Below are 22,138 nucleotides of genomic sequence, written 5' to 3'. Positions count from 1 at the left end.
ATCCATGTTTATGATCCGTGATTGATCGATGTTTCGACGATCACGGCGAGCCGGGTGGGAAGTGTTGCGTCACTGACATCTATATTTCAAACAGCATATACGACGCACTGCTCAACCGTAGAACTCAAGGCCATCTGCGCCTGTAAGACATTACAGGCTCGTTGGCATTGGGGTTTAACATATTCTACATTCGGTGTACATCGCTTGCATGGGCGAATCAATGAGATATACATATATTAAAAGACAAATTTGTTTATATATAAAAACCATGTGGCTATGCGCGGCTGCAAGGCACGCAGCCAGACCCTTCGCTTCTGCCTCCGTCTTTGTTGCTCTAGAAGAGCAGCAGCAATATAAACCATGCATCCTGATGCCACGAGATGCATACAGGAAACGAACTGCATGTCATTGTCATCATAATCTTCCTGCTTGGCCTGTCTGTATCTTTTCTTCTTCGCCAAAAAAGAAATCAGTTGAATTGGACTACCTAATCCGGCGATTGGTAGCGAAGATACCCCGATTAGGGGCTTCAAGTGTCTTCTTGGTCGGCTACAAGGCAAGAGCAAGATTTTTATACGGCGTATACAGGAGAGAAGGGAAGAGACGCCGTCGTCCTTCATCTCGTCTATGCATGAAGAGGACTTTTTTCTTCTTCCGATACCTGCAGCTGCCTCCTTATGGGATGGAAGATGGACCCGGCCACTCGGCGTTTGCCATGTTGTTTGTTATTAATTCCCAGTGAGTCACCGGCCAGCAGGGCTGCCGTTGTCTCGACGAGTTGAGATACCCCAGGAAGAAGCAGCTGAAATGAAATAAAAAATAATAAATAAATAAATAAAAGGGAGAGAGAAAAAGAAACATATTATATCCAGAGTCCTGGTATCTGGGAACCCCCTTCAAATGGTTGAGATCAATATTATACCATTCATCTGGAATTGACTAGCGATATTAGCTACCAATGATACCCCCTGAGGGGTCCTTTGAAGGATGACCTTCTTACGACCTCCAAGGGGCCTCGGTTTACAACTTTGCGTACAGCTTATCTGTTGGCTCAAACGGATACGTGAACTCTCCTTCCCGGCTTTGTCTCGAGGGAGGCGACGTCCGTCTGCCAGCCAGCGTGTTCGAGGCGCTTGACCCTGTCCTTAAACGTCCTCGTATGCTCCCGCAGCGTGTCTCTCAAAATAGATAGTACCGACACCGACGGTGACAGCTCACCCTGACCGCCTTGTTTCTCGTGTATGCAAGTAGCTGTGCCATTTTTCCTTGCCAGATGTCGAGAAACAAGAAGCGCATGACTCCATGCTTTCAGCTGTGCTTGTGCAGTAGCTCCGGCCTTTAGTACGATGGCTCCTCTGCGGGACAGGGGGCCAAAGTAGAGGATATACTCCTCTTCTCCGAATAGTTCGAGAAGAGCCGTCAGATTGGTACTGGCTTCCATAGCTGTGCTACTCGTTTGGCTGGTCTCTAGGGCGTCTCTATCAGCCTGTTCAGGTAGCAGTAGTAGTAGCTGCTCCAGGGAGGTTCCAATTTGACAGGTTCCCAGAATACCACTAGATTCAGCTTTCCACCGGAGCACGCCGTCTCTCTCGAAGATTCGTTCTTCCTCGGAAGTCTCGGCTGGCGTGAGGATTCGATCGTCCTCGAAGAGATGGGAGAAGACAATATTGGTACGCTGGCGGTTCATAGTTGTCATTTTGACTGCCCTAACTGCGGCGTGGTTTGTCCCCAGGTGTACGATAAGTAAAAAGATCAAGGCAATCCACGTTTCTAGCGGCGATGTGATGTATGAGACCACTACGCTGCCGACCTGTACGTCTCTTTAGTTCTGTTCCGTTGCAATGGGCATGAATAAGAGAAGAAAGAGTGCATACAAGCATTCCAGCGAGAGATATAACGGTTTCCTGACTTGAATCTTTCTATTCAATCACCATCAGCTTTTACTCTGTCGATTGTGATGTAGGATATCTAGTCCTACCGCATTCAACTCTCCCAGGTTCCCCCATCGTGCAAAATGAGCACTCAAGCTGGCCTTGGAGCTACCAGCTGCAACACCACATAGTGCCCTCAACACACTGGAAAAACTGAGAAGGCCTACTCTGACAGGCTTAGGGAAGATTGGGGACAAACAGTCCAGCACCATCGCTGAATCGTTAAGAATGTCGGCGGCCAGCCTGTACATTTTACATTCTGGCTCGAGTGATGTCCCGAGACGATGAGCAAACAGTATGGTGGCTATCCTGCCCATACTTTCCTGCAGGACATTGAGAAGCAGAGCTGCTGTGGGAGACGCAGTGGCATCTCCGACACCGACGCCTGAGAGATGTTAGTACAAACTTCTCAAATGTCTATAAGGTTGAATGCATGCCTTGAAGGACTGCTCTGGATGACAGGAGGCCTGCAATTGAGCTTGAAAATGCTTGGAGGGAGTCCTGATATACGGCGGTTAACCCCATGTTCTGTCTGATCTGATACCCCGAAGCAGCATTGTTTATGGACTAACATAGATTTGATACCTAGATGTCTAGAGTCAGCTAGGTGCCCACGCCGCCCAAAATAAAGGAAGACTCACTCAATGTAATCGTCTGTGACGCTGTGCGGGTATCCAGCCGGTAGGAATACGTTCAGGATGGACGTTAGGTAGGAGGTTGATGACGGGAGTTTTGGCGGCAACTGCAGCAGGTCAGCATCGACTTCAGCATGTCAAGCATGAGCAACACCCATTTTCCAGCATATGATACGTCTATGATGCATCTTATGGCATGGGCCTCATTACAGGCAGCGAGGAAATGACATTTTCGAGTATATCAAATCAATCGACGTCAACACTCAAGGGTGCATCCACAACATCCACAGCCACCCATGAACCGCAAATCAAGCATTGGTATAAGCTTCGGTAACTAGGCTTGTAACAGGATAACATACAATGATTTCCACACTTCCAGGCTGGCGCTTCGACCGCAGCTCGCTGCTTGGGCAGAGATAGGTCTTGACCGTCGTCCCGATCTCGTTCGTCTCCTTGACGATCAACTCTGGTGCCGTGGCTGGAGCCATCCAAACGGAACCGCAGCCTACCAGGCCGCCGGCGATTGGAGTCCTTATTTATGAGCAAGGTCAAGAGAAAAGGCTGGTTTCCAGGGATGAGACGAAAGCTTCTGCTCGAGCGTGGCTGAAGGGGGTTGCGTTGAAGTTGGCGGCGGCATATTGGTCGAGCAGGCCGATATTTCGCCAGCCAAGGGAGCGAACTCAGTCGAGCGCCGGGGAGTCTCCACAGGACATCACGCTCCAGGAGTTGCCACAAGGACCAAACCGGCGCAGTCTGGTTGTCTCTAGTTTATGTCCCTTGGGATGGCCCTGGGATGGCCGCGTTCAGCGTGGCCAGCCATGGTTCATCCAGCGCGAGAGCACCAGACAGCTTTACAATTACGCAACGAGCTACTATGTATAGAAATAATCTGGGGTAAAGCTAGATAAAGCTGGGGAGCTCTGGGCGAGAGATAAGACAAGCGGCCGTCTTCGTATTGGCAGAGCAGAGGGATTAAAAAAGGCCGGTTGCTGGTTCTGCGTAGGCTCGAAGCTACCAAAAGGGCTGGAAGCGAGGGAGCCAGATAACGACTTAATATCAAACATAACAAGTACATTATTGGTCAAGGCCAAGAGAGACAAGACAGACCAGGGCCGGATAGACCGTGGAAAGCAAGGAAAGACGGTGGTCAAAGTGCTCAGGCAGGCGGCCCTCCCCCTGTTCCTACGCAAGTACGCTGCGGGATGTTCGGGATACAAGGAATCGGAGGACAGGGGGAGGTGGTGGCCTGCATGCAGAGAAAACGCCGAAGATCACCTCATGCTCGGGATTATATCTGTCCGTCTGTCCGCGGCGAGGTCAGACACTGGAGATATATCGGAGACTAGAACGCCGACGGTACGGCGAGTTGAGGAGCTGGGGAGGTTGGCAGGCAAGTTGAGAGAGAATGATATACTAGTTAAGTAGCATATTAAAAGGATAAAGGCAGGTAAGTACAGTTGAAAAAGGTCGTACAGTACAGTGCAGCTTTGTCCAAGTCCTCCCGCCCTCCATCTCCAGCCAGCAGCCCGCCTGCCTGTCGCTCGCTGTCGCTCAAAAACCCAGCCGGCCAACCAGGCCCAACCAAAAGGCCCCTCCATAAACCAAACCATGGAAAAAGCAAGGAGACAGTTCCCAACCCCAGTGATAACGAACTCTGTAAAAGGAGGTGAAGAAAAAGAAACGAGAAGTAAAAGTGATGAACTCCGTCCAGCGCCGATAAGCTGAGAATGACTCAAGCTTCAGGTTAAAAGTAAAAAGGAAAAAAAAAAAAGAAGAAGAAGAGGAAATGAGAAGGGAGGAGTAGAAACCGGAAGACTGTGTTGCTCCGTGAAGTGTACTGTTCGCTTCGTTGCCATGCTTTAATGCTATGCTGAGCTGTTCCGTGCAGCTGCTATTCTGTTGTTTCGTTCTCGTGCAGTTGTGCCATAATTTTTGCTTGTGAAGGGCGGTATATAATGATCCGATAGAGTGGGCAAGAACACATCTCCTTACTCGGAAGTATACAGGCGTCGTGTGTCGGGTGGGTTTTAGTGTGTTTTATATATCCCCTTGTCGAAACCAGCTCAGCTAGGTGGGTATATGTCGTGGCAGTATATGGTGTTTTGTTCTCCGTCTGCATCGTAAGCTCCATCATTCCGTCCAACTCATTCTTGTCCTGGGGGGTAAAAAGGCCACAGTAAAGGGAAAAGAGTGTGCCATTAGCCAAGACCGGGGAGCCGTTCAAGCGAACATGCTTGCCCCGCCGGTCTCGATGGCGTCGATCTCAGCCTGAGACCAGGGAGCACGTCTGAATCTGGCGGGGAGGTCGTTGCGGTCGAAGTACTCGCCCTTCTTGGGGGTGACAGGGCCCAAGGCAGCGCCCGAGGAGGCTCCGATGCTGGAGAAGGGGCGGTATGTGGTGTTGAGAGGACCGTGCTGCTGGGCTTTGGCACGGTAGGTGACGAAGGAGTCCGGCAGCTGGTGAGTTGGCGAGGCGGGATGGGGTTGGGGAGAGTGGTCAATGGAGGCTAGTAGCAGTCAGTCAGCCAGACGAGCTCTCCAGCATCACCGAGGGGTTCTTTTCTGAGCATACCTGGGATGGAGCGCTTGCCCATGAACTTGATCAGAGGCTGGCGAGCTGCAGCAGCTTGGCGGAGGACGGTGGTGGCCTGCATCTTGAAATTGGCTGTGCTGGTTGAATTCGAAGAGTGAGCTGTTGATGCTGTAGCGGCGGTAGCTGTCTGTGGTTGCTGGGGTCTGCAGGCTGCGGGCTTGATATATAGACAGACACGAGGGAGTTGCAATTGTTGAAGATGTTGAGAAAGAAGAAAGTGTGAGAAAAGCGAGAGTTTTCGTGTTGAGCTTCCGAGCTAACTAGCGGGTGACTAAGCAGCGGGAGGAAAAGGTTGAGCAAGGAAAAAACCGCGACGGGCGGAGAGATAAGGAAGCGCGGCGCATGCTGATTGGTGCTTGGCGCGGCGGCCTTATCTCGGTGTTCGGTTCCGTCTTCGGCGCCGGGTCGGCTGCTTAGGTAATGGCTTATGTAAACGAACCTCTGCTCGCGTTCGGCGCGATAAGGCGGCGATAGGCAGATTTAGAGGCCGAAAGGCGACGACGACGACGACGACGACGAGGAGAAGACGAGAAGACGAGAAGATGCATGAGATCCTCCTGTTTGCCTCCGTCCCCGCGGCCCAGCATGACGACCTGCTGCACCAGCTCGCCGGGCTGGCCGCCATGCAGCCGACGGAGGTGCTGGAGCGCCGCCTGCTCTTCAAGTCCTTCCGCAAGCCGGGCTACATCAAGCCGCGAGTCGGCGGCAGCCAGGCCCAGGGCCAGGAGGCGGCCTTCAGCGACGTCCAGCGGCTAATCAAGATGCTGGGCTCTGGCATGTACCATATCCAGGTTGTGAGCGATGTCGACAGGACCGTCAGCAGCGCCGACGGTGGCGCGATGGGCGTCGCGGAGGACCAGGCAGAGTGGAGGATCGAGTTCAAGGACGTCCCTGATGCCGGAGCTGCGACTGGCGTGACCACGCGGTTTGCGGCCTCTGCGCGGGTACCCGACTACTACATCTCCTCCTTGAACGAATGGGGGTTCAAGTAGGTTCTTACTCCTCGGTTGAACTATTGTTGTTTGTCTTGTGATTGACTGACCAACAACGTTTTTTTTTTAGCTATTGCTCTGAATATGTCGTTGAAGGCAACATCCTCGTTCTCGATGAAGCAGTGCTCTTCCTCCACCGTATACTCGTCATTCCTCCCGAGATACACAAGCCATCACATGTTGGAAAGCCTCTCTCCCGCCTGCCGCCATACGACCAGCTAAAGCCCCTCGATTCCAATGGAGGGTATGTCCTGCAGGCGTGCTTTACAATACAAGACAGCAACAGCCCGGACTTGCTCAGGTCGACCTCGCAGCGCATGCTGGCGCTAAAGGAGCAGCTGCGGCCAGCCATAAGACTCGAGCCGGGGGACAGGCTGGCTCTTGATCCCAGAGTGAAAGCAGGCACTCTCTAGACACATGCACCAATTGCCATGGCATACGTAGATTCTGTACAATATTTTGGCGACCAACTAATAACTGAGCGTTCTCGTAATATACCTGTTCTCTTCCTCTCTTCTCTGGACCTTCGTTTTCTTGAGCCTGATGTATTGATATATCCCCCAAAAGGGTTAAATGGGAGATATCCTGGCACGTGACTTCGCGTTCGCGCCAGAAAGTTTGAAAGCTTAAATTCGCCTTTTCAGCCTCAAAAATAGTGTTGTTACTTTTACGGGCTTGCTGCCTGGGGCGATATCAACAGCAAGAGATAGCATATATATATGTCTCTGTGGTTGCGGCATCGGTTGGTCTGCCGTACAGTATATGCCTCTGTTTGCGGTCAGCTTAACGCCGTGGCTGTATTTTCTCACTTCACGATGACATCGCCCGGCTCCAAGAGACCGCTCTCCAGCACCGAGCGCGCCATTTCACCTCCAACGAAGAAGAAGGTGAAAGCAGAGGCCTCCGTCACTAGTGTGTCATCCCATTACCGTTGGAGACTATCATCACTAATACCATCGCTGCAGGCCAAACAGTGGCTAATTTCTTTAAACCTGCTTCTCAGAAGCCTAAATCCAGCCAGCCGAAGAAGGTGTCATGGCACATAGTGAACAACAGTTGCATTGTGGGCCGCTATCTCGTTGGCCAAAAGGGTGAGACGCAAAATGAAGAGCAGAAGAATGAGATAAAGATTGCTGCCTTTGACTTTGTACGTGCGCACGCCTTCAGTTATCCAACATCTAACCGTTTGGATGCACTGGACGGCTCATTCCACCCCGGATTGGAAGGCGAGAATGCTAATCATAACCATAGGACCACACCCTAATAATGCCCAAATCCAATGGCAGATTCTCCCGTTCTGCCTCTGACTGGAAGTGGTGGGATTCCAGCGTCCCGTCTAAACTGAAACAGCTTGCGGCGGACGGTTACACGCTTGTCATCGTCTCAAACCAAAAGGCAGTCAGTTTGAAGCCCGATGGCAAGGCGAAAACAGGCAACTCTGACTCAAAGAGCTTGTCCATACTGAAGGAGAAGATCACGACAGTGCTGGATACACTGGACTTGGATGTCTCAATTAGCATATATGCTGCCACGCAGTATGACGAATATAGGAAGCCTAGGATGGGGATGTGGAGGGAGATGGTAAAGGATTTGGGACTGGATATGACTGATGACGTGGATGAGAAAGAAGCATCGAGACCAGTAAAGACATTGGATCTGGAAAGCTCCATCTTTGTTGGCGATGCTGCGGGTCGAAAGGGTGACCATTCTTGCTGTGATAGGTACGTTGTCAATCTGTTTGTCTTTTTGTCCGTTTGCCTAAATTTCAAAAATTATCCATGTTGACCTTGGTCCCTTTTCTTTTTTGTTTTTAGAAACTTCGCTGCAAACGTTGGTATACAGTTCAAGACCCCGGAGGAGTTCTTTCGGGATGAACCGCCCGCCCCCGTGGAAGTCGACGTGTTCGACCCCAAGAACTATATGGGTATGGATACACCATCGACAGACGGGGTGGACAAGATCTCTCCTCCCTTTACAAAGCAGAGTGATACAGAACTGGTGCTCTTATGTGGCAGTCCGGGATCAGGGAAATCGACGTTTTACTGGAAGCACCTGCAGCCTCTCGGGTATGAGAGAGTGAATCAAGACATCCTCAAGACGGTACGTTGCCTGTCTCCTCTTCTTGGCCTGTCAAATATTTCTTGTCCGTGTATACATGCCTACACCGACTAACATGATGAAAACGGATCAGAGACAAAAGTGCCTAAAAGTTGCAAACGAGAATCTGCTGGCCGGAAAGTCTGTGGCAGTCGGTACGTTTCCTACCAATAGCCGGTACCCGGTTTTACTATACATGGCCGGTATAGCTGTTCGATATTGACTCTGCATCTACTTAGACAACACCAATGCCAACAAAGCTACCCGCGCCGAATGGATATCTCTTGCAAAATCACACAATCTCCCAATCAGATGCATCTACCTTTCCACTCCGATATCAGTCTGCAAACACAACGACGCCGTACGAGCAGCAAATCTAAACCAGGTCCGTATACATCTATCTCTTCTACCAGCCCTGTCCGTCTAGACTTCCACCCCCCTCTGCCCCCTCCTCTCTTTCAGTTCCCTCCTCTTCCCCGTCCATGCCAATACCCATTTTTAGCACTCAATTTTTGTCCCTCATATGCAGTGTAACGTGCCTCACCCCTCCATCCATCCACCCTTTATTTTTATGCCTTTCTACAGGGTTATCTATCCCGTCACCTATCTTGGAGCCAGTTGCGCTCTGCAGTTCCCGTTACCCCCGCTGAGCCATGTACGTATGTGTATGTATATATTGACGCAATGCACGGATTAGGAGTCACTGAACCCGGAATCTCGCACCAAGCTTCCAGGAATGGCATTCAGCGAATATGCGCGTCGATTCGAAGTGCCAGATGTATCTGAGGGGTTTAAGGACGTGGTCAGTGTTGCGTTTCAGTTTGATGGAGATAAGGAGGCGAGGGAGATATGGGGACAGTATTGGATATGAAATAATGAAATCCTTAGAAGAGTTTTCGATAGATCCAGTTTATTTCAAGCACATAAGCTATAACTTTTTTTTTTATTGTCCAAAAACGTCGTTTTATATACCTGCTTCTTTTATATCTCTCTGCCCATAACTTTTGTTGTCTCATTTCATCGTCTCTATATATAAGACTCTTTGGATGATGGTGGTGCTTTTGCCAGCAATGCAGCGCGGAACAGGGTATATGGAACATAAGGATCTCTTGAAGGAGCGTGTGGGTGTGGGTGTGGGTGTGTGGTTACATACATGCGACGATACATCTGGAGAGTACATAGGGACGGTAAGAGGAATGGATATAATGAGATGGAGGTGTGGACGGGGTATAGGTATAGGTATAGGTATGTATATTAGGACAAACTGAAGAGAGGATGTATCAACGTTGAGTATGCAATGGAAATATGCTGAGCTGGTCAGCAACGGCTTGCTACATGCTGGCTGAAACATAGTAAAGGATGCATAATGAAACAATCGATACCTAAAGGTAGGTAGGCAGGTAGTAGATGGAAAGGCAGGATAGGAGGCGGGTGTCCGTCCATTGATGAAACGAACGGAGCGGGATTAGTATGTTAAACATTAGAAGAGAGGTCGATGGAGGAAGACGATGGATATAGAGTAGTTTTTTTTTGATATATCAGGAGAAGAAGAGAAGAAGCGGAAGAAGGAAAGCTGCATGTCCTTCCCCAGAAAAACAGCGGGAAGGATGTCGTATCTTGTCCTCCGTCTTAAGGGGGTTTCTGCTTTTTCTCTTTGGCACGGCAGCCTGCATATCAATCCATCCGGCCAACCGCCTTGCCCTTCTTTTCTTGTCGGTCGACTTCTTCGTTAAGGAGATACCAGATGATGTGAAAGAGAGATGCAAACAAGGAAAAGTATAAGAGTGAAACCTGGTAGATAGATGGTAGATAGGAAAATTGGTAGTTCCACGAGATCCCACCGGCGCCGTAGCCCTCGCGCCGTGAACCGTGACCATAAATGATGATGAGAAAAATGAAATATAGGAAAAGCCATGGGGGGAGCCGATTTCTATGTATATCCTCTATAACGTATGATGAACAAATGGGCTGAATGGAAGAGAGATAAAAAAAAAAAAAGGCAAAGGATGCATCGGGATAACAAGTAGGGCCAAGGGAATGCTAGGGCCCGTTTTTTTCAAACGCCGCAATTAAAACAATGGCTTAAATGAGTGTCATGACAAATGAGAGTCTGGATAAGGAGCGTCGTTCATCCATGATAGAGCATATATAGGATATGGAGTTCCTCGATGGATGCAATAAGGGGTCATAAGGAGCGTAACGCATGATTCATGATCTGATGCTGAGATATAAGGAGAGAATGAGCAAAACAACTATGGTGGAATGGGGAATAAGAACCGTAAAAAAAAAAAAAAAAAGAAAGAAAAAAGAAAGGTAAAAACACAAGCAGGACATCTTAACTCCAGTCGTCCTTTCTAGCCCAGCTCGGATATGGTGGGAGACGACTATGAATTGCATGCAGGTACCGCAGCAAATCAGAACAAATGAAAAATATCGGGTAAATAGGGTAAAATAGAGGTGATAGGATAAGGGGTAGGGGTATTTTTTGTACAGGAGAATGAATAAGGGGTAGAGAGTAGAAAGTGGGTGGGGGTGGTGGTTATGAGCTCTTGCGGAGGCTGAAGAGGCCGTTCAAGAACTTGAGAATGGACTTTTTGGAGAGGATCCGATCGTCACTGGATCGACAGTGTTGTAGACCGGGCCCGACAGACATGGGACCGACGATGTCCTCGTCTCCGAGTTCCGGGAACTTGTTCTTGTCGTGAAGGCCGGGTATCTTGACGGCGTCCTGGGAGCAGTGGAGCACCTCTGACGGGCTGAGAGAGAGACGGTTACCGTTGCCGTCCTCGAGGTTGGCGATGACATGGTTGTAGCCGTTCTTCCACTGGCTGTTGACGGATACCCACTTCTCTTCGGTGAGTTTGTATATATGCGAGGTGGAGCCGTAGTGTTCATCAGTCCGTGCAAGGTGTTTTGCGTAGTTGCAGCGAGCAAGCTCCCAGTTGGCACGGAAGTTGTTCAGGGCCTCCCTGTCACAGATCTCGGGAACGTATGGCTCGGGGTAGATGGTGAAGTTTGCGTGTCCCAGCTTGCAGGACCACTCGTCCACGGAGTCAGACATGGCCATGCGGGTCGAGTAGAGGCGAGACATGGCCAGCTGGCGGCTGATGGAGGACATGGAGGGATGAGCAGAGGTAATGGGCGACACCGGCGAGGTCGGTGGCATAACATCGCTTATGGAGGTGATGGGCGGGCTGTCGGTGTCCCGAGAGTCTGCCACGGGAGCAATGGACGGGGACTCCAGCGGAGAGTCGATATGCTGGTCCTTGTCGATGTGTGGCAGGTCCATCATGACCGGGGGGAGCAGCGGCGTCCGGACATGTCTCTCTGGCTCTCCGTCGAACTGCTGGTTCGCCCGTTCGATGTCCAGGCCGGCCACGCCAGCCTCGTTCAGGCGTTCCTCGAACGTCGTCCTAGCCGGCGAGGGGGCACAGAGGCTCTGGCGGGCGGATATCAAGCTGGCGGCCGGGCTGGCGAGGGCGGAAGTGGCTGAATTGGCGCGAGACCTGAGCGAGTCTTCGTACCGATCGCGCGTAGCGACTGTATCTGCGATCGACGAGGGCTTGGCCTGCTTCCATTTAGACGAGAGCGAGGAGAAGCGAGTGCTGATGCGGGATATCTGGCGCAGCGACCTGCTGTCCGACCTCCGCTTCTTGAAGGCGCCCACGGCGTCGAGGGTGTCTATCTGGTCGAAGTCGTGCGAGTCCAGCGAGAGATGGCTGTCGTCGTATGCGGCGGCGGCAGCGGCGGCATGGAAGTCATTAAAGTGAGCTAAGCCTCTGACGTTAGCATCTTGTTTGCTCTTGACTGCGTCTCGTTTCTTTTTTTCTCCCTTCACCCTTTGGCAACTAACTAGGGGGAATGTAGCAGAATGTAGAGTAACGTAGATGTAGATGGTAGGGAGGAGCAGCAAGCGACTTACGAAAGTAACCATCTCTCTCGACACAGCCGGTCTCTCGCTCGCCGGGCTCTTCCTTGACCTCTGTCAGCTGCGTCTTGGTGCCGCCGAAGCCGTCGGGCGAGCTGGTGACGGGCGAAGAGGCCAGCGACGAGACCGAGCTGGGGAAGCGGGTGTGCGTCCTGGTCGAGAAGAGCGAGGTGACGGGCGACCCCGGGTTCGAGGAGATCATGGATTCGGGCGATTCAGGCGGCGGCGGCGGCGGCCTTGCGAGACAGGACGATGGATGGGAGGACGGGGCTGCGATGTCTGCTGCGTCGCCGTCGCGCCGGTTGCTGGCTTCGAAGAGCTGTGATAGTCGCAGCATAGCGAGTTGCGAGGTTGCGAGATTGCGAGGTTGCGAGTCTTCTCGTCTTGAGCAGTGCAAGCCAGCACGCGAAATATTTATTATTCTCTGGTCGACAGCGCTCGGGCAGACGAGGCCTCTACTTCATAGCAGAGCCTGTATGGCCAGACGTATTGTTTGTGTCGAGGGATGATTGGGAGGGCCAGTCGCGGGCGAGGGAAGGGAAGCTCATGCAGCGCGGAGGGAAAGGCGCAACGATCGGCCTGGGGAGGATGCAGCGGTAGTCGCGGGCAGGCAGAGAAGCTGTCTGGAGCTGGCGACTGGCCGTAGCAGGCAGCGAACGGCGGCGGCGGGGGGGGGGGAGTTTTCTTGCTGGAGACGAAGTTGAAGCTGCAGTTGAAGGTCAAGCTGATGTTGGTGAAGGCGAGGTCTGTAGCAGGATTTTGGACGGCGGACTTGGAAGTGCGCGCAGGCTGCAAGCAACAAACAACCACCACAACCACGGCCGGGGGGTTCAGCCAGCAGTCCAGCAAGGCAGGCGAGGGCAAAAAAAAAGAGGGAGGACAGGCCAGGGCGAGGGCGAGAGAGGCTGCAGACTCTCTTTCGACTGGTGCAAGTGCAATTGGGCAGACAGCAGAACAGCAGGGAGGAGGCAGAGTCAAGAGGCACCAAAGCACGCGACAGGGGAGGGACTCTTCTTCTTCTTCTTCTTCTTCTGCTGCTGCTGCTGCTGTTTATTCGCAGCCCCAGGGCCACTCACGGCGGGAAGACGGGCTCGTCTGCTTCCCCGGGGACGAACTGTCGGGCAACAAGAGGGCCTGACGTGGGTTGTGTGCGGTCGAGAAGCAAAGAAAAGAAACGAGAGACTCCAGACGGGCTTGGAGCCACTTACAGACGGCCAGCGAGCTTCTCGGGGCGGGTCTCCAGGCCAGAGACAGCCAGAGAGGCGAGACAGAGGCAGAGTCACAGGCAGAGTCACAGGCAGAGTTACAGGCAGAGAGGTGGTGATGGTGCTGGGGGACAGAGATGTGACATGGCCGGGGATGCTCACAGCGAGGCCGTCATCGCGGACAGAGAGAGATGCAAGACAGAAAGAGAAAGACGAAGAAGAAGACGAAGACGAAGACGAAGACGAAGGCTGCCCTGACTAAGAAACTCACCGTTATTCTGGTTCCTGGTCCGCTTTGTGGTTTCTGGTTCTGCTTCCTGATGCTCCGGATGCTTCTTTCATATGCTAATATACTTAGCTAGGGCCTACACTATAAGATAAACTAAGAACTACGGCCTGGCCAGCGGAGACGGGAGGGATTAAGAGCTTTTTCTCTGCCTCCCAGAAGCAGATGCTATCAAACAAGCCATGGTCGTGCAGAGACAGGCAGGGTGCTCGCCGGCTGTATCCCCCCTCGTTTCGTGCGGTTTCGACCTGCTCCCGGGTCCTGCTGGCTTGTTGACTCAATTGATACATGCGGACGGCTCGACGTGAATGGGGGGGGGGGGGTGCGCAACTCAGGTTACTTTCCTTTTCCTGAGCTCAGTATAACATAACTCTTACGGGCTGCTGTGTATCTAGGCATCGTCGAACAGACCAGCCTGCCTGCCTGCCTCCCTGGCCTGTCCCCATGCAATAAGCAAATATCCATGTCCCACCCAGCAAAACCCGTCAGTCTGTCAGGGCCATGACGAGCAGCTTCAAGATCCAAGATTCACCTCTACTTCTTCTTCTCTCTCTGCTTGCTGCTGCGGGCTTCTTTTCTTTTTCCTTCTTTGCCTTTCTTTTTCCGAAGACTTGCTGGTTCCACGATGGCCGAACCAAGGTTGAGGCAAAGCAAAAAGGAAAAAAAATTTTATATACTAACTACTTTCTGAGCGAAAAATGGCCCGAAACGTGGCTCCACCCCTTGAGGATGGATATAAGAGGCCAAAAATCCGCCAATACGACTGTGAGAAAATGGGATGAGGAGTTAAAAAGGTGAAGGGATTAAGAAGAGAAAGGAAAAAAGAAGAAGAAGAAGAAAAGAAAAAAAAAAAAAAAAAAAAAAAGGTTTCTGGGTAAAGAAACGGCGCCCGCTATGGAACCAGGGGACTGACTCACCTCCGGCGCCCAAGGGAAATCTTCCTACTCGCAGCCAGGGGGGGAGGGTCTGGCATGAAAAAGAAAGGAAGCATAATAAGAAGAACAAAACAAAAAAAAAGACAACGACAGAGAAGAAAGAAGAGAGAGAGAGAGAGAATAAAAAACAAAGAAGGGAAGAGAGAATATGAAAGAGAGTGAAGAATGCAAAGGAAACCGTTGGATTGTTTACTTTGGCTCTGCCTCCGCTGCGGATCAAGACAAGACAACCCTCCGGCTCTTTCTTCTTTGCTTTTTCCCTTTCTACAGAGGACTTCCTCTGCTCATCCATCCGAGAGGAAGAAGAAGAAAAGCTGAAGCTGATAGACTTTTCAACAGCTGTTCCTGCGTCAAGGATGAAGCTCAGTCCGCCCTTATCCGTGGCTGGATACGAGGCAAAAGGGCCGATGTCGATGCCTGAAGTCGTCATCACATATCTCATCGACTGACTTCTGGACCAAAAAATACAACTCGTCACGCACATGAAGGAATGAATAGTTTACTATTATTGCTACTCTAATCACTCGGAACGGGCGGGAGTAAGGGGTGCATCTCTCTGGCACTTCGCTGCAGGATCGACTGGACAAGAGAGAAGCAGAAGCAGAAGCAGAAGCAGCCTGTGTTGCAAAGGAGACCAACTCCCTGATTCGCTTCTCTCCCCCGATATTATTATATTTGTTTTCTTATTTTTTCTTCGTCTTTTCACTCGACTGGAGCGTATCTTTCTGCTGGAGTATCCGGAGTACGCAAAGTTACTCTGCAGTCGCTTATTTCCTGTGCCAGCCCTAACCTAGGCATCGATCTCAGGATCCCCCTTCGTATATACGGAGTACTCGGTGCGCCATCATGTGTCAAACTCAGGCCTGCCCTGCCCTGGCCTGCCTGTCTGCGTATGAGAAGTCGAGAAAAGCCTGCCCTCGATGGCCACCATCCCATGACATGACGTTCGCAGTCCACAGTCACAGCATGCCGCAGCCGGGCCACGCACCCGCGCTGCCTGTTCGTCAGACTACGACCGAACCCGTCATCGTTGTCTCCTTTTTCGACTGGTGACGGCGATGCTGCCATGTTACCAGCACAGCACAGCAAGGACATACATACAGATATCTGTGTGGACGTGGGCGGCTGGGACTGGATCGGACTCCAATCCCCCCATGTACCCCGTCCGCCCCATCCATGCTCATGCTCCATCTTGCGACTCCATTACTATTTGCATCGACACTCCGTAACACTGGTCCGGCGCCATCTAGACCGTCGGCCTGCCTTCTCGCTCTCTCGTGTTCGAACGCACACAAGGAAGGCAAAATTATTATCATTATTATTATTAGACTCCGGATGTTCACAGGAGATGCTTGATCGATCGTATCGAGATCAGAGAGCGGGCTGGGAAAAAGGGCGAGCATCGCACACGCTCGATGCCAACCTCGGTGGGCTCGATGGACGTTTGACGTAAGGCGTCAGAGATGTAACCAGGATCTCTCAGCATCTACTCAGGTATCTCGCACTGAGCTGGTCGAATTGGGCTTGCTTCCGGGCAGGGCAACGAAACGGCGACTCGCTGACTTGCTGGCTTCCTGGCAATAATAGTCGCCTGCCTCTTAAGCCCTAAAGCCTCCAGGATAATCCCCCATCCCTCGGCTGCCATCGACCTTTTTTTTTTTTTTTTTTTTTTTTTTTTTTGTCTTTCTGGCATTTGACAGGCATCCAGACCGGTTAGCATTATTAAGCTTACCTGATATATCAAGGCTAAGGCAATCGGCTCGTGATGTTGGGGGAATATTTTTGGGACCCCCTGGCTGAGATTTTTCACCTTCTCTCGCCCTCCGGCCATGTTTGCCATCATTATTATTATTCATTCCCAGCTTGACCTCCACATGCAAATATTCAATGCCTCGAACTGTTGGTTCTGGACGAGACGGCATGAACGAGCGGCACATTTCCCGGGTTGTTGTACACCCAATTCAATAGTCCTGCCGTCCCTCGCCAGGCAAGAGAAGCCGTCCATGCAAGCTTCTCCAGAAATGTTCCGGGCATCGGAGTAAGAGCTCTTCGGCATGTTAGGTGAAAAAGAAAAAGGTAACTTGACCTGGCCGGGCTCGCTTATGTACTTCGCCTCTGGCCTTGTATGTCGCAATTTGCATAGTACAAGTGGTACGGGGGTACAAAATCACCTCGACACAAATGCAATGCATTTTTTTTTGGAAGCAAAAGGAGACAGACGCTGGAGCACCGCATCCAGGCTCGTGTATGTCGTGGCCCGGAAGCTGTTTTTCTCCATTGTGAGGCCAGTCAGATAATCATCACACGGATAATCATGTGCACGATGCGATAGACGGCTCGTCCATAGTTACTCCCGCTTCAATGGCTCGTTTTTTGTAACCCACGGCCTGCTTTGCAGCATGGGGGTTCGGAACCGCTCGTCAGCGAACTAAGTATAGAAAGAGGTAAGAGATTGACCGTTTATAATTAACTACATATAGCATATATTGGTTGGAACCGGACTATCAGCTCGCGTACGGGAGGTATGTACATATTATGTGCATGCGTCTACGGTTATATTAATTAGTTATTAATTATAGGAGTAAGCGATGCACACTGTTGATCGCGGGTTAAGTGTGGTGCATCATCGTATATTCAGCTAATAGCACAGTTAATATTAACTACTGCTCTTACCCCTTGCACTTCTGGGCTGAAAGATAGAGAAAGCTGAGCAGGTCGCTTAATCTCAAGCCATCTTTGCCCCCTTTTTTTTCACCCACCTGCGATTATCGTGTAGAGGATTTTTGCTCATGCACCTTGTTCTTCCTCCTCTATCCCAACGTTGTACCATCCGGTCGATCGCATTTATGTATAACCAGCGCTGTGTGACGGGCTGTCTCCCCCGGAGAAGTATGGCCTGTAGCTTCCGGCATCCCCTTTGCACCACCACCCATTAACTCTAGAGAGCTAGAATGGACAACATGAACCGTCTCTTGCTCGGCCCCCCCATCTCCCTCCGTCCAGCATCCAACTGAACATCAATTGCCGGCCGGCAATAACATATAACCCATAAGAGATAGGCGGCATCTCGTATATGTATGGTTCCTTCTCATGTATTATGTATATGTAGTGACTCCCACCCCATTCTTGCCTCACGTCGCCTAGCTCAGCAACGTCCCAACATATTCGGCCTTTCTTCCAAATCCAAACCACCCTGAGTAACCAGCTAGGCCTTCCCACTGCACCAGGAATCGGTCGACGAGAGGGAAAAGGATCTTTCCCGACAAACTCACGGTAGTCACGCGAGCCCAGGACTCGATGAATATCGTCCGTAGATATCGTCTGGTTCCACGGCGTTGATCTCGAGGCCCGGAGTGGGAACGGGACTCGGGGCCAGAGTAGGTACTAGTTTGGGACTTGGAAGAGATATCTGATCTGGCCTGGGGCAGAATGCGGCATACCAGCGGGTCGAACAGACGGAGAAGTCGGGCGGCCACGACCACGCAGACTCCCGTGCCAGGCCCGTTCGTAAGAATGATGTCAGGATATCCGGGGCAAGGGGAGCTTGAGGAGCTTGAGTGAGCGGTGAGGGTGAGTTGGTCGGGATGTCTGCCCATAAGCACCAGCATGCAGAATCCAAAGCATTGCAGCGTGGTCAACGGCGCAGTCAGGAAGGATTGATGGACCCTTCTTGCGCGAGGGACCGTTATGATGGTATAGTTGCTGCTTTTACTCTCATCCTGGCCTGTTTGTTCACTGGTTTCAATGCTTTTCTCATACTCGACGGCTTTTCTCGCGCTGAATGCGTCTCCAGAGCTTACGATGTATGTACGTCTGATATACACCGCTGGGTCCAGCTCCGCATGTCTGAGCATAGAGAGCATCTCCTCCGTATGTCCACCACTGCCCAGGACAACCAGAAGATGAACTGGACGGCAAGGCTGCCTCACTTGTGCCTGGATATCTGTCTTGCCCGGCCAGAACATTGCCAACTATCCACAGGTTAGCCATGTAAGCATTCAGCCTAGAAGAGAGGTTTCAACTGTACCGTAACCAAGCAGATAAGGGCCAGCAAGGCCACAGCCCCCGTGAGAACTGGATACTCCATAACCAAAAGCAGCATTCGCTGGGGTATCAATGGTATCAATCTATCAATAACTGTCTGTCAACTGTTTGATGCAGCCTTTTTATCTGCCGCCTGCGTGTCTCATCTCCTGGTAGCCAACAGGCAGTTACCGTATGGCTAGAATTCACGACCGTCGTCTTCTCCCTTCCAGCATCTTCAGCCTCCTGCCCGGCTCTGCTGGCTATTGGATTATTGTCTAGTTATTGTCTGCTATTGAGTGCTAGTTGTTATTAACTGCCGAAGAGGTGTTGTTGCTCCGTCGGCGATTAACGAGCTAGCGCGCCTTAAAGCCGCCAGCCGCCCCGAAAAGCGAAAAGAAAAGTTGACGATAACAAATAAAATAACTAACTAGTTATTGGAATGATAATAATCAAAATAATAACAACACCTTCTGTCACTCCACGACCCGGGCCTTGCTTGCTTGCTTCATGTAGGCTGCGATGGCTCCCTTCTTCCAAAAGCGACTGCGATGCTTCTACTGCGGCGGAAACTCGAGGCAGATATACAAGAACGCCGTCCGGCGGTGGAAGTGCGAGAGCTGTCAGGCTGTCAACTATCTAGACGAAGTACGTTGCCCATCGAAACAACTTGTATCTACATCTATACTGACGGCGGCAATGGGTAGAATGGCGAAATAACCGATCCGCCGGTCGCTGAGGTGTCTACGGAGAAGCGGTTCCATCGGTACGCTGCTCCCGTCTCGCCGTCAATATCATCACTATCACAATCCTTCGAGGAGCAACCAGAGCTACCAAGTGCGGCCGATTCTACCATCTTCTGCTCTACCTGCCAGAAGAACCAGTATCTCTTCACCCAGACACTGGCTTCGTATCTCCCGGACCCGTCACACCCCGAGTATGCGGCCTATGAGAAGTCATATCCGTCTTATAAACGGAGCTTGGAGGAACGCTACCCGCAGGTGTGCGAGAAATGCAAGCCGCGGGTCATCGATCGCATCAGACAGGCCGGATACGCAGCTAAAACAGACCATCTGCGGCGCATGATGGAACGTAGCAAGGGAAAATCGACCCGGAAGAGAAGGCAGATGTGGAAGTGGAAGGGCCTGTTGGTTTCTACGGGTGCCTTTTCGTTCTGGTCAAGTGTTGCCGGTCAACTGGTCTGGGACGTCGTCGCCTTTGTATCTTCCGCTTACGAGCTGCAGGAGGTAGAGGTGGCTTCAATGTCGACGTCCTCTCTCGGAAGCCACTGCGTTTCTAGCTCCGTCCAAAATCTTCGCATTCCCGGAGAGTGTGCTATGTTTCTTGCACCTTATGCCGGCCTTTCGTTGATTCTCGGCGCATTTGCTCTCTGGTGGAACCCGAAGCTGAGACTGAAAGTTGAAGGCCATCATGGCCGGTTGATTGGGCTACGAGAGTATTATCGTATTCAGATTGTTGCTCTCATGGTCAGGTTTATGGCGTGGGCCGGTTTGCAAGACCCTGCGATTACGGGCCTGCATCCCCATTTAAACCCGTCGATACATGCTTTTGTGGCTATATTTACCTTGATTGTAAGTCGTGCTGCTTTTCTCATTTACCAAGGTCTCTGGAATTACGCTAATGGTGGATAGACTACCTTTGCATCAACATCTACTATCAAATTCGAAAAGAGACCGCTTGTTGATTGGCATGACCATACCGAGGAATTGTTATCCAGTACAAACAGCAGCGATGGAATGCAGTTGAAGAATCCTCCAGAGCCACAAGCCTCTGAGAGAGGCAGCCAGTCAGTTCCTAAGCGATTTCCTATTGCCAGCCTCGCGCCACGCCGTTTGGCTACCCCCGAGCCATACGTCCCACCAACTCCTCCACTAGACCTTCGACAGGAAGATGTCGATGCGATGGACTGGACTCCATCCCGGCCGTCTCTGCAAGTCCCGGTTAAACCTACAAGTCCGCAGGCACCAGCTCTTTCTTCTTCAATGCTCTTCCAGGGCCAGCTACCCCAAGTGCCAAAACCGCCATCATGGAATCTTCGGAACCCAGTTGTTGGAAAGGCGGAACAGATCCAGAAAAAACCTAACCCATTCCATCAAGCTCCTGTCTTACAGCCTACACGACCCTCTTTAGAGGAAGACGAGATTGAGACGGAAGATGAGGATGATCAGAAGCATAAACCGGTCCGGACTAATGCTGTCTTCGCGGCGCCCAAATTTTTCCCTCCCGGACTAACAGCCGAAACTGGCCTGGAGAACCTGTTTGACCAAGCTTTCTCCATCGCCGATGGACCGAGTGCCCAGCAGAACCAGTCTGGTCAAGCTTCTATCAACCAGAGGTTTGCAGTTTCTGGAAACAAGCCAACACATGTCTTGAGAATGACCCTCCTGCTATCCTGTCTGGTCTTGTGGATGATCACCAAGGTATATACGGAGCCCGCAAAGTCTATAGAGTCGGTGATACTTGGTATATCCTTCCTTGTTGCTGCCTTTTCATTTTTGGAGTCTCTGATGAAGCCAATGGCAGTCTGGAATGTGACCGAGATCTTGCTGTCTATGTTTGAATTGGTATCTTGCGTTTACCTGGCTGTGATCCAGGCTCGTCAACTTGACAGCCCAGTTGGCCTGGATAACGCTGGGATATATTTGGTTTCCTTCATGATGGGACATGAGATGTTTGGACTTGGACCTCTCCTGGCCCCTCACACCAGCCTGACAGAGCCCAAGAATACCCCCAAAGCCGCGGAGGCAGAGACAAAGACAGACAAGAAGCCTTTTTCTCCTACGTCATCCGCAGCCGGGTCATTTACTACCTTGAGCATGAGCCAAAACAACCTCTCTCCAGGCAGCCGGTACGCCGGTAGCCCCCAAGCGAGACGGCCACAGACTGCTAACAATAGAATGAGCCCCAATACCAACTCTCCACCAAGCGTCCTCCCCCAAAGACACCACAACAGCTTTCCTGACTTTGCGACGCGATTGAAGGCAACACCACAGCCATCATTCACACCTACTACTGCATTTGCAGGCTATACTCCAGCCCCAGCTGCCAGGAGACCAAAGCCAACTCTGTCATTCTCTCCATCATTTGACTCAGCTTTGCAAGACAGCCCGTTCTCCCCTACCTCTACAGCATCAGACTCTGCCTCGTCAGTTTCATCAGAAGTCCAAACGCCTGTTTCCCGGCTTAGATTTTCAAACATAGGCCCTAGCAACCCCAGTCCCTCAATTATCAAATCCCTCAACCTCGATGACGGCCCAGCGCCCCGAGCCACGCCTAATGCACGGTATTCACTACGCCAGAGGCGTAACTAAAAATGATACCAGATAGGCCACTGGCACTTTCTTTCTTCGTCTTCGTTTGTTTTTAAAAAATACCATTTGGCTTCTTTAGTGCATGTTACCCTTGATGATCCATATTGACTGGCCTACCCTCGTTCTGTACACAAAAATCAGTACTGCATACCTAGACAGTATATGGCGTTTTGTGGAGATT

The 22,138-nt window shown here is 51.3% G+C and overlaps 9 protein-coding genes across 9 annotated transcripts; 4 read left to right on the top strand and 5 right to left on the bottom strand.

Moving 5' to 3' along the window:
* Positions 1-1,020: 1,020 nt before the first annotated feature.
* ARB_00186 (DUF647 domain protein) lies at positions 1,021-1,696 on the bottom strand (the record flags this gene model as incomplete). The annotated part of the gene is made up of 2 exons (XM_003013689.1): positions 1,021-1,043; positions 1,219-1,696. The coding sequence occupies 2 exons, from the start codon at positions 1,694-1,696 to the stop codon at positions 1,021-1,023; spliced, it is 501 nt and encodes a 166-aa protein (XP_003013735.1).
* A 3,090-nt stretch (positions 1,697-4,786) lies between these two features.
* On the bottom strand, positions 4,787-5,220 carry ARB_00185 (uncharacterized protein; the record flags this gene model as incomplete). Its single annotated transcript, XM_003013688.1, has 2 exons — positions 4,787-5,073; positions 5,139-5,220. 2 exons carry the CDS (start codon positions 5,218-5,220, stop codon positions 4,787-4,789), a joined length of 369 nt encoding a protein of 122 aa, XP_003013734.1.
* A 481-nt stretch (positions 5,221-5,701) lies between these two features.
* Positions 5,702-6,564, top strand: ARB_00184 (RNA polymerase II mediator complex subunit Srb5, putative; the record flags this gene model as incomplete). Its single annotated transcript, XM_003013687.1, has 2 exons — positions 5,702-6,147; positions 6,222-6,564. 2 exons carry the CDS (start codon positions 5,702-5,704, stop codon positions 6,562-6,564), a joined length of 789 nt encoding a protein of 262 aa, XP_003013733.1.
* Positions 6,565-6,966: 402 nt separating this feature from the next.
* pnk1 (DNA kinase/phosphatase Pnk1) lies at positions 6,967-8,323 on the top strand (the record flags this gene model as incomplete). Its single annotated transcript, XM_003013686.1, has 4 exons — positions 6,967-7,063; positions 7,126-7,298; positions 7,403-7,872; positions 7,966-8,323. 4 exons carry the CDS (start codon positions 6,967-6,969, stop codon positions 8,321-8,323), a joined length of 1,098 nt encoding a protein of 365 aa, XP_003013732.1.
* Positions 8,324-10,787: 2,464 nt separating this feature from the next.
* On the bottom strand, positions 10,788-12,513 carry ARB_00182 (uncharacterized protein; the record flags this gene model as incomplete). Its single annotated transcript, XM_003013685.1, has 2 exons — positions 10,788-12,100; positions 12,171-12,513. 2 exons carry the CDS (start codon positions 12,511-12,513, stop codon positions 10,788-10,790), a joined length of 1,656 nt encoding a protein of 551 aa, XP_003013731.1.
* Positions 12,514-12,903: 390 nt separating this feature from the next.
* Positions 12,904-13,643, top strand: ARB_00181 (uncharacterized protein; the record flags this gene model as incomplete). The annotated part of the gene is made up of 2 exons (XM_003013684.1): positions 12,904-13,269; positions 13,365-13,643. 2 exons carry the CDS (start codon positions 12,904-12,906, stop codon positions 13,641-13,643), a joined length of 645 nt encoding a protein of 214 aa, XP_003013730.1.
* An 827-nt stretch (positions 13,644-14,470) lies between these two features.
* Positions 14,471-15,032, bottom strand: ARB_00180 (uncharacterized protein; the record flags this gene model as incomplete). Its single annotated transcript, XM_003013683.1, has 2 exons — positions 14,471-14,559; positions 14,585-15,032. 2 exons carry the CDS (start codon positions 15,030-15,032, stop codon positions 14,471-14,473), a joined length of 537 nt encoding a protein of 178 aa, XP_003013729.1.
* A 2,710-nt stretch (positions 15,033-17,742) lies between these two features.
* Positions 17,743-18,567, bottom strand: ARB_00179 (glycosyltransferase family protein; the record flags this gene model as incomplete). The annotated part of the gene is made up of 1 exon (XM_003013682.1): positions 17,743-18,567. The coding sequence occupies one exon, from the start codon at positions 18,565-18,567 to the stop codon at positions 17,743-17,745; it is 825 nt and encodes a 274-aa protein (XP_003013728.1).
* A 580-nt stretch (positions 18,568-19,147) lies between these two features.
* On the top strand, positions 19,148-21,957 carry ARB_00178 (uncharacterized protein; the record flags this gene model as incomplete). Its single annotated transcript, XM_003013681.1, has 3 exons — positions 19,148-19,273; positions 19,333-20,217; positions 20,278-21,957. The coding sequence occupies 3 exons, from the start codon at positions 19,148-19,150 to the stop codon at positions 21,955-21,957; spliced, it is 2,691 nt and encodes an 896-aa protein (XP_003013727.1).
* Positions 21,958-22,138: the final 181 nt, after the last annotated feature.

The sequence above is a fragment of the Trichophyton benhamiae genome (assembly GCF_000151125.1).
Source record: "Trichophyton benhamiae CBS 112371 chromosome Unknown contig00074.8, whole genome shotgun sequence".
NCBI classification, from domain to species: Eukaryota; Fungi; Ascomycota; class Eurotiomycetes; order Onygenales; family Arthrodermataceae; genus Trichophyton; species Trichophyton benhamiae.
Note: the sequence above shows the minus strand (reverse complement) of the source record. Positions and strands in the feature narration are given on the sequence as shown.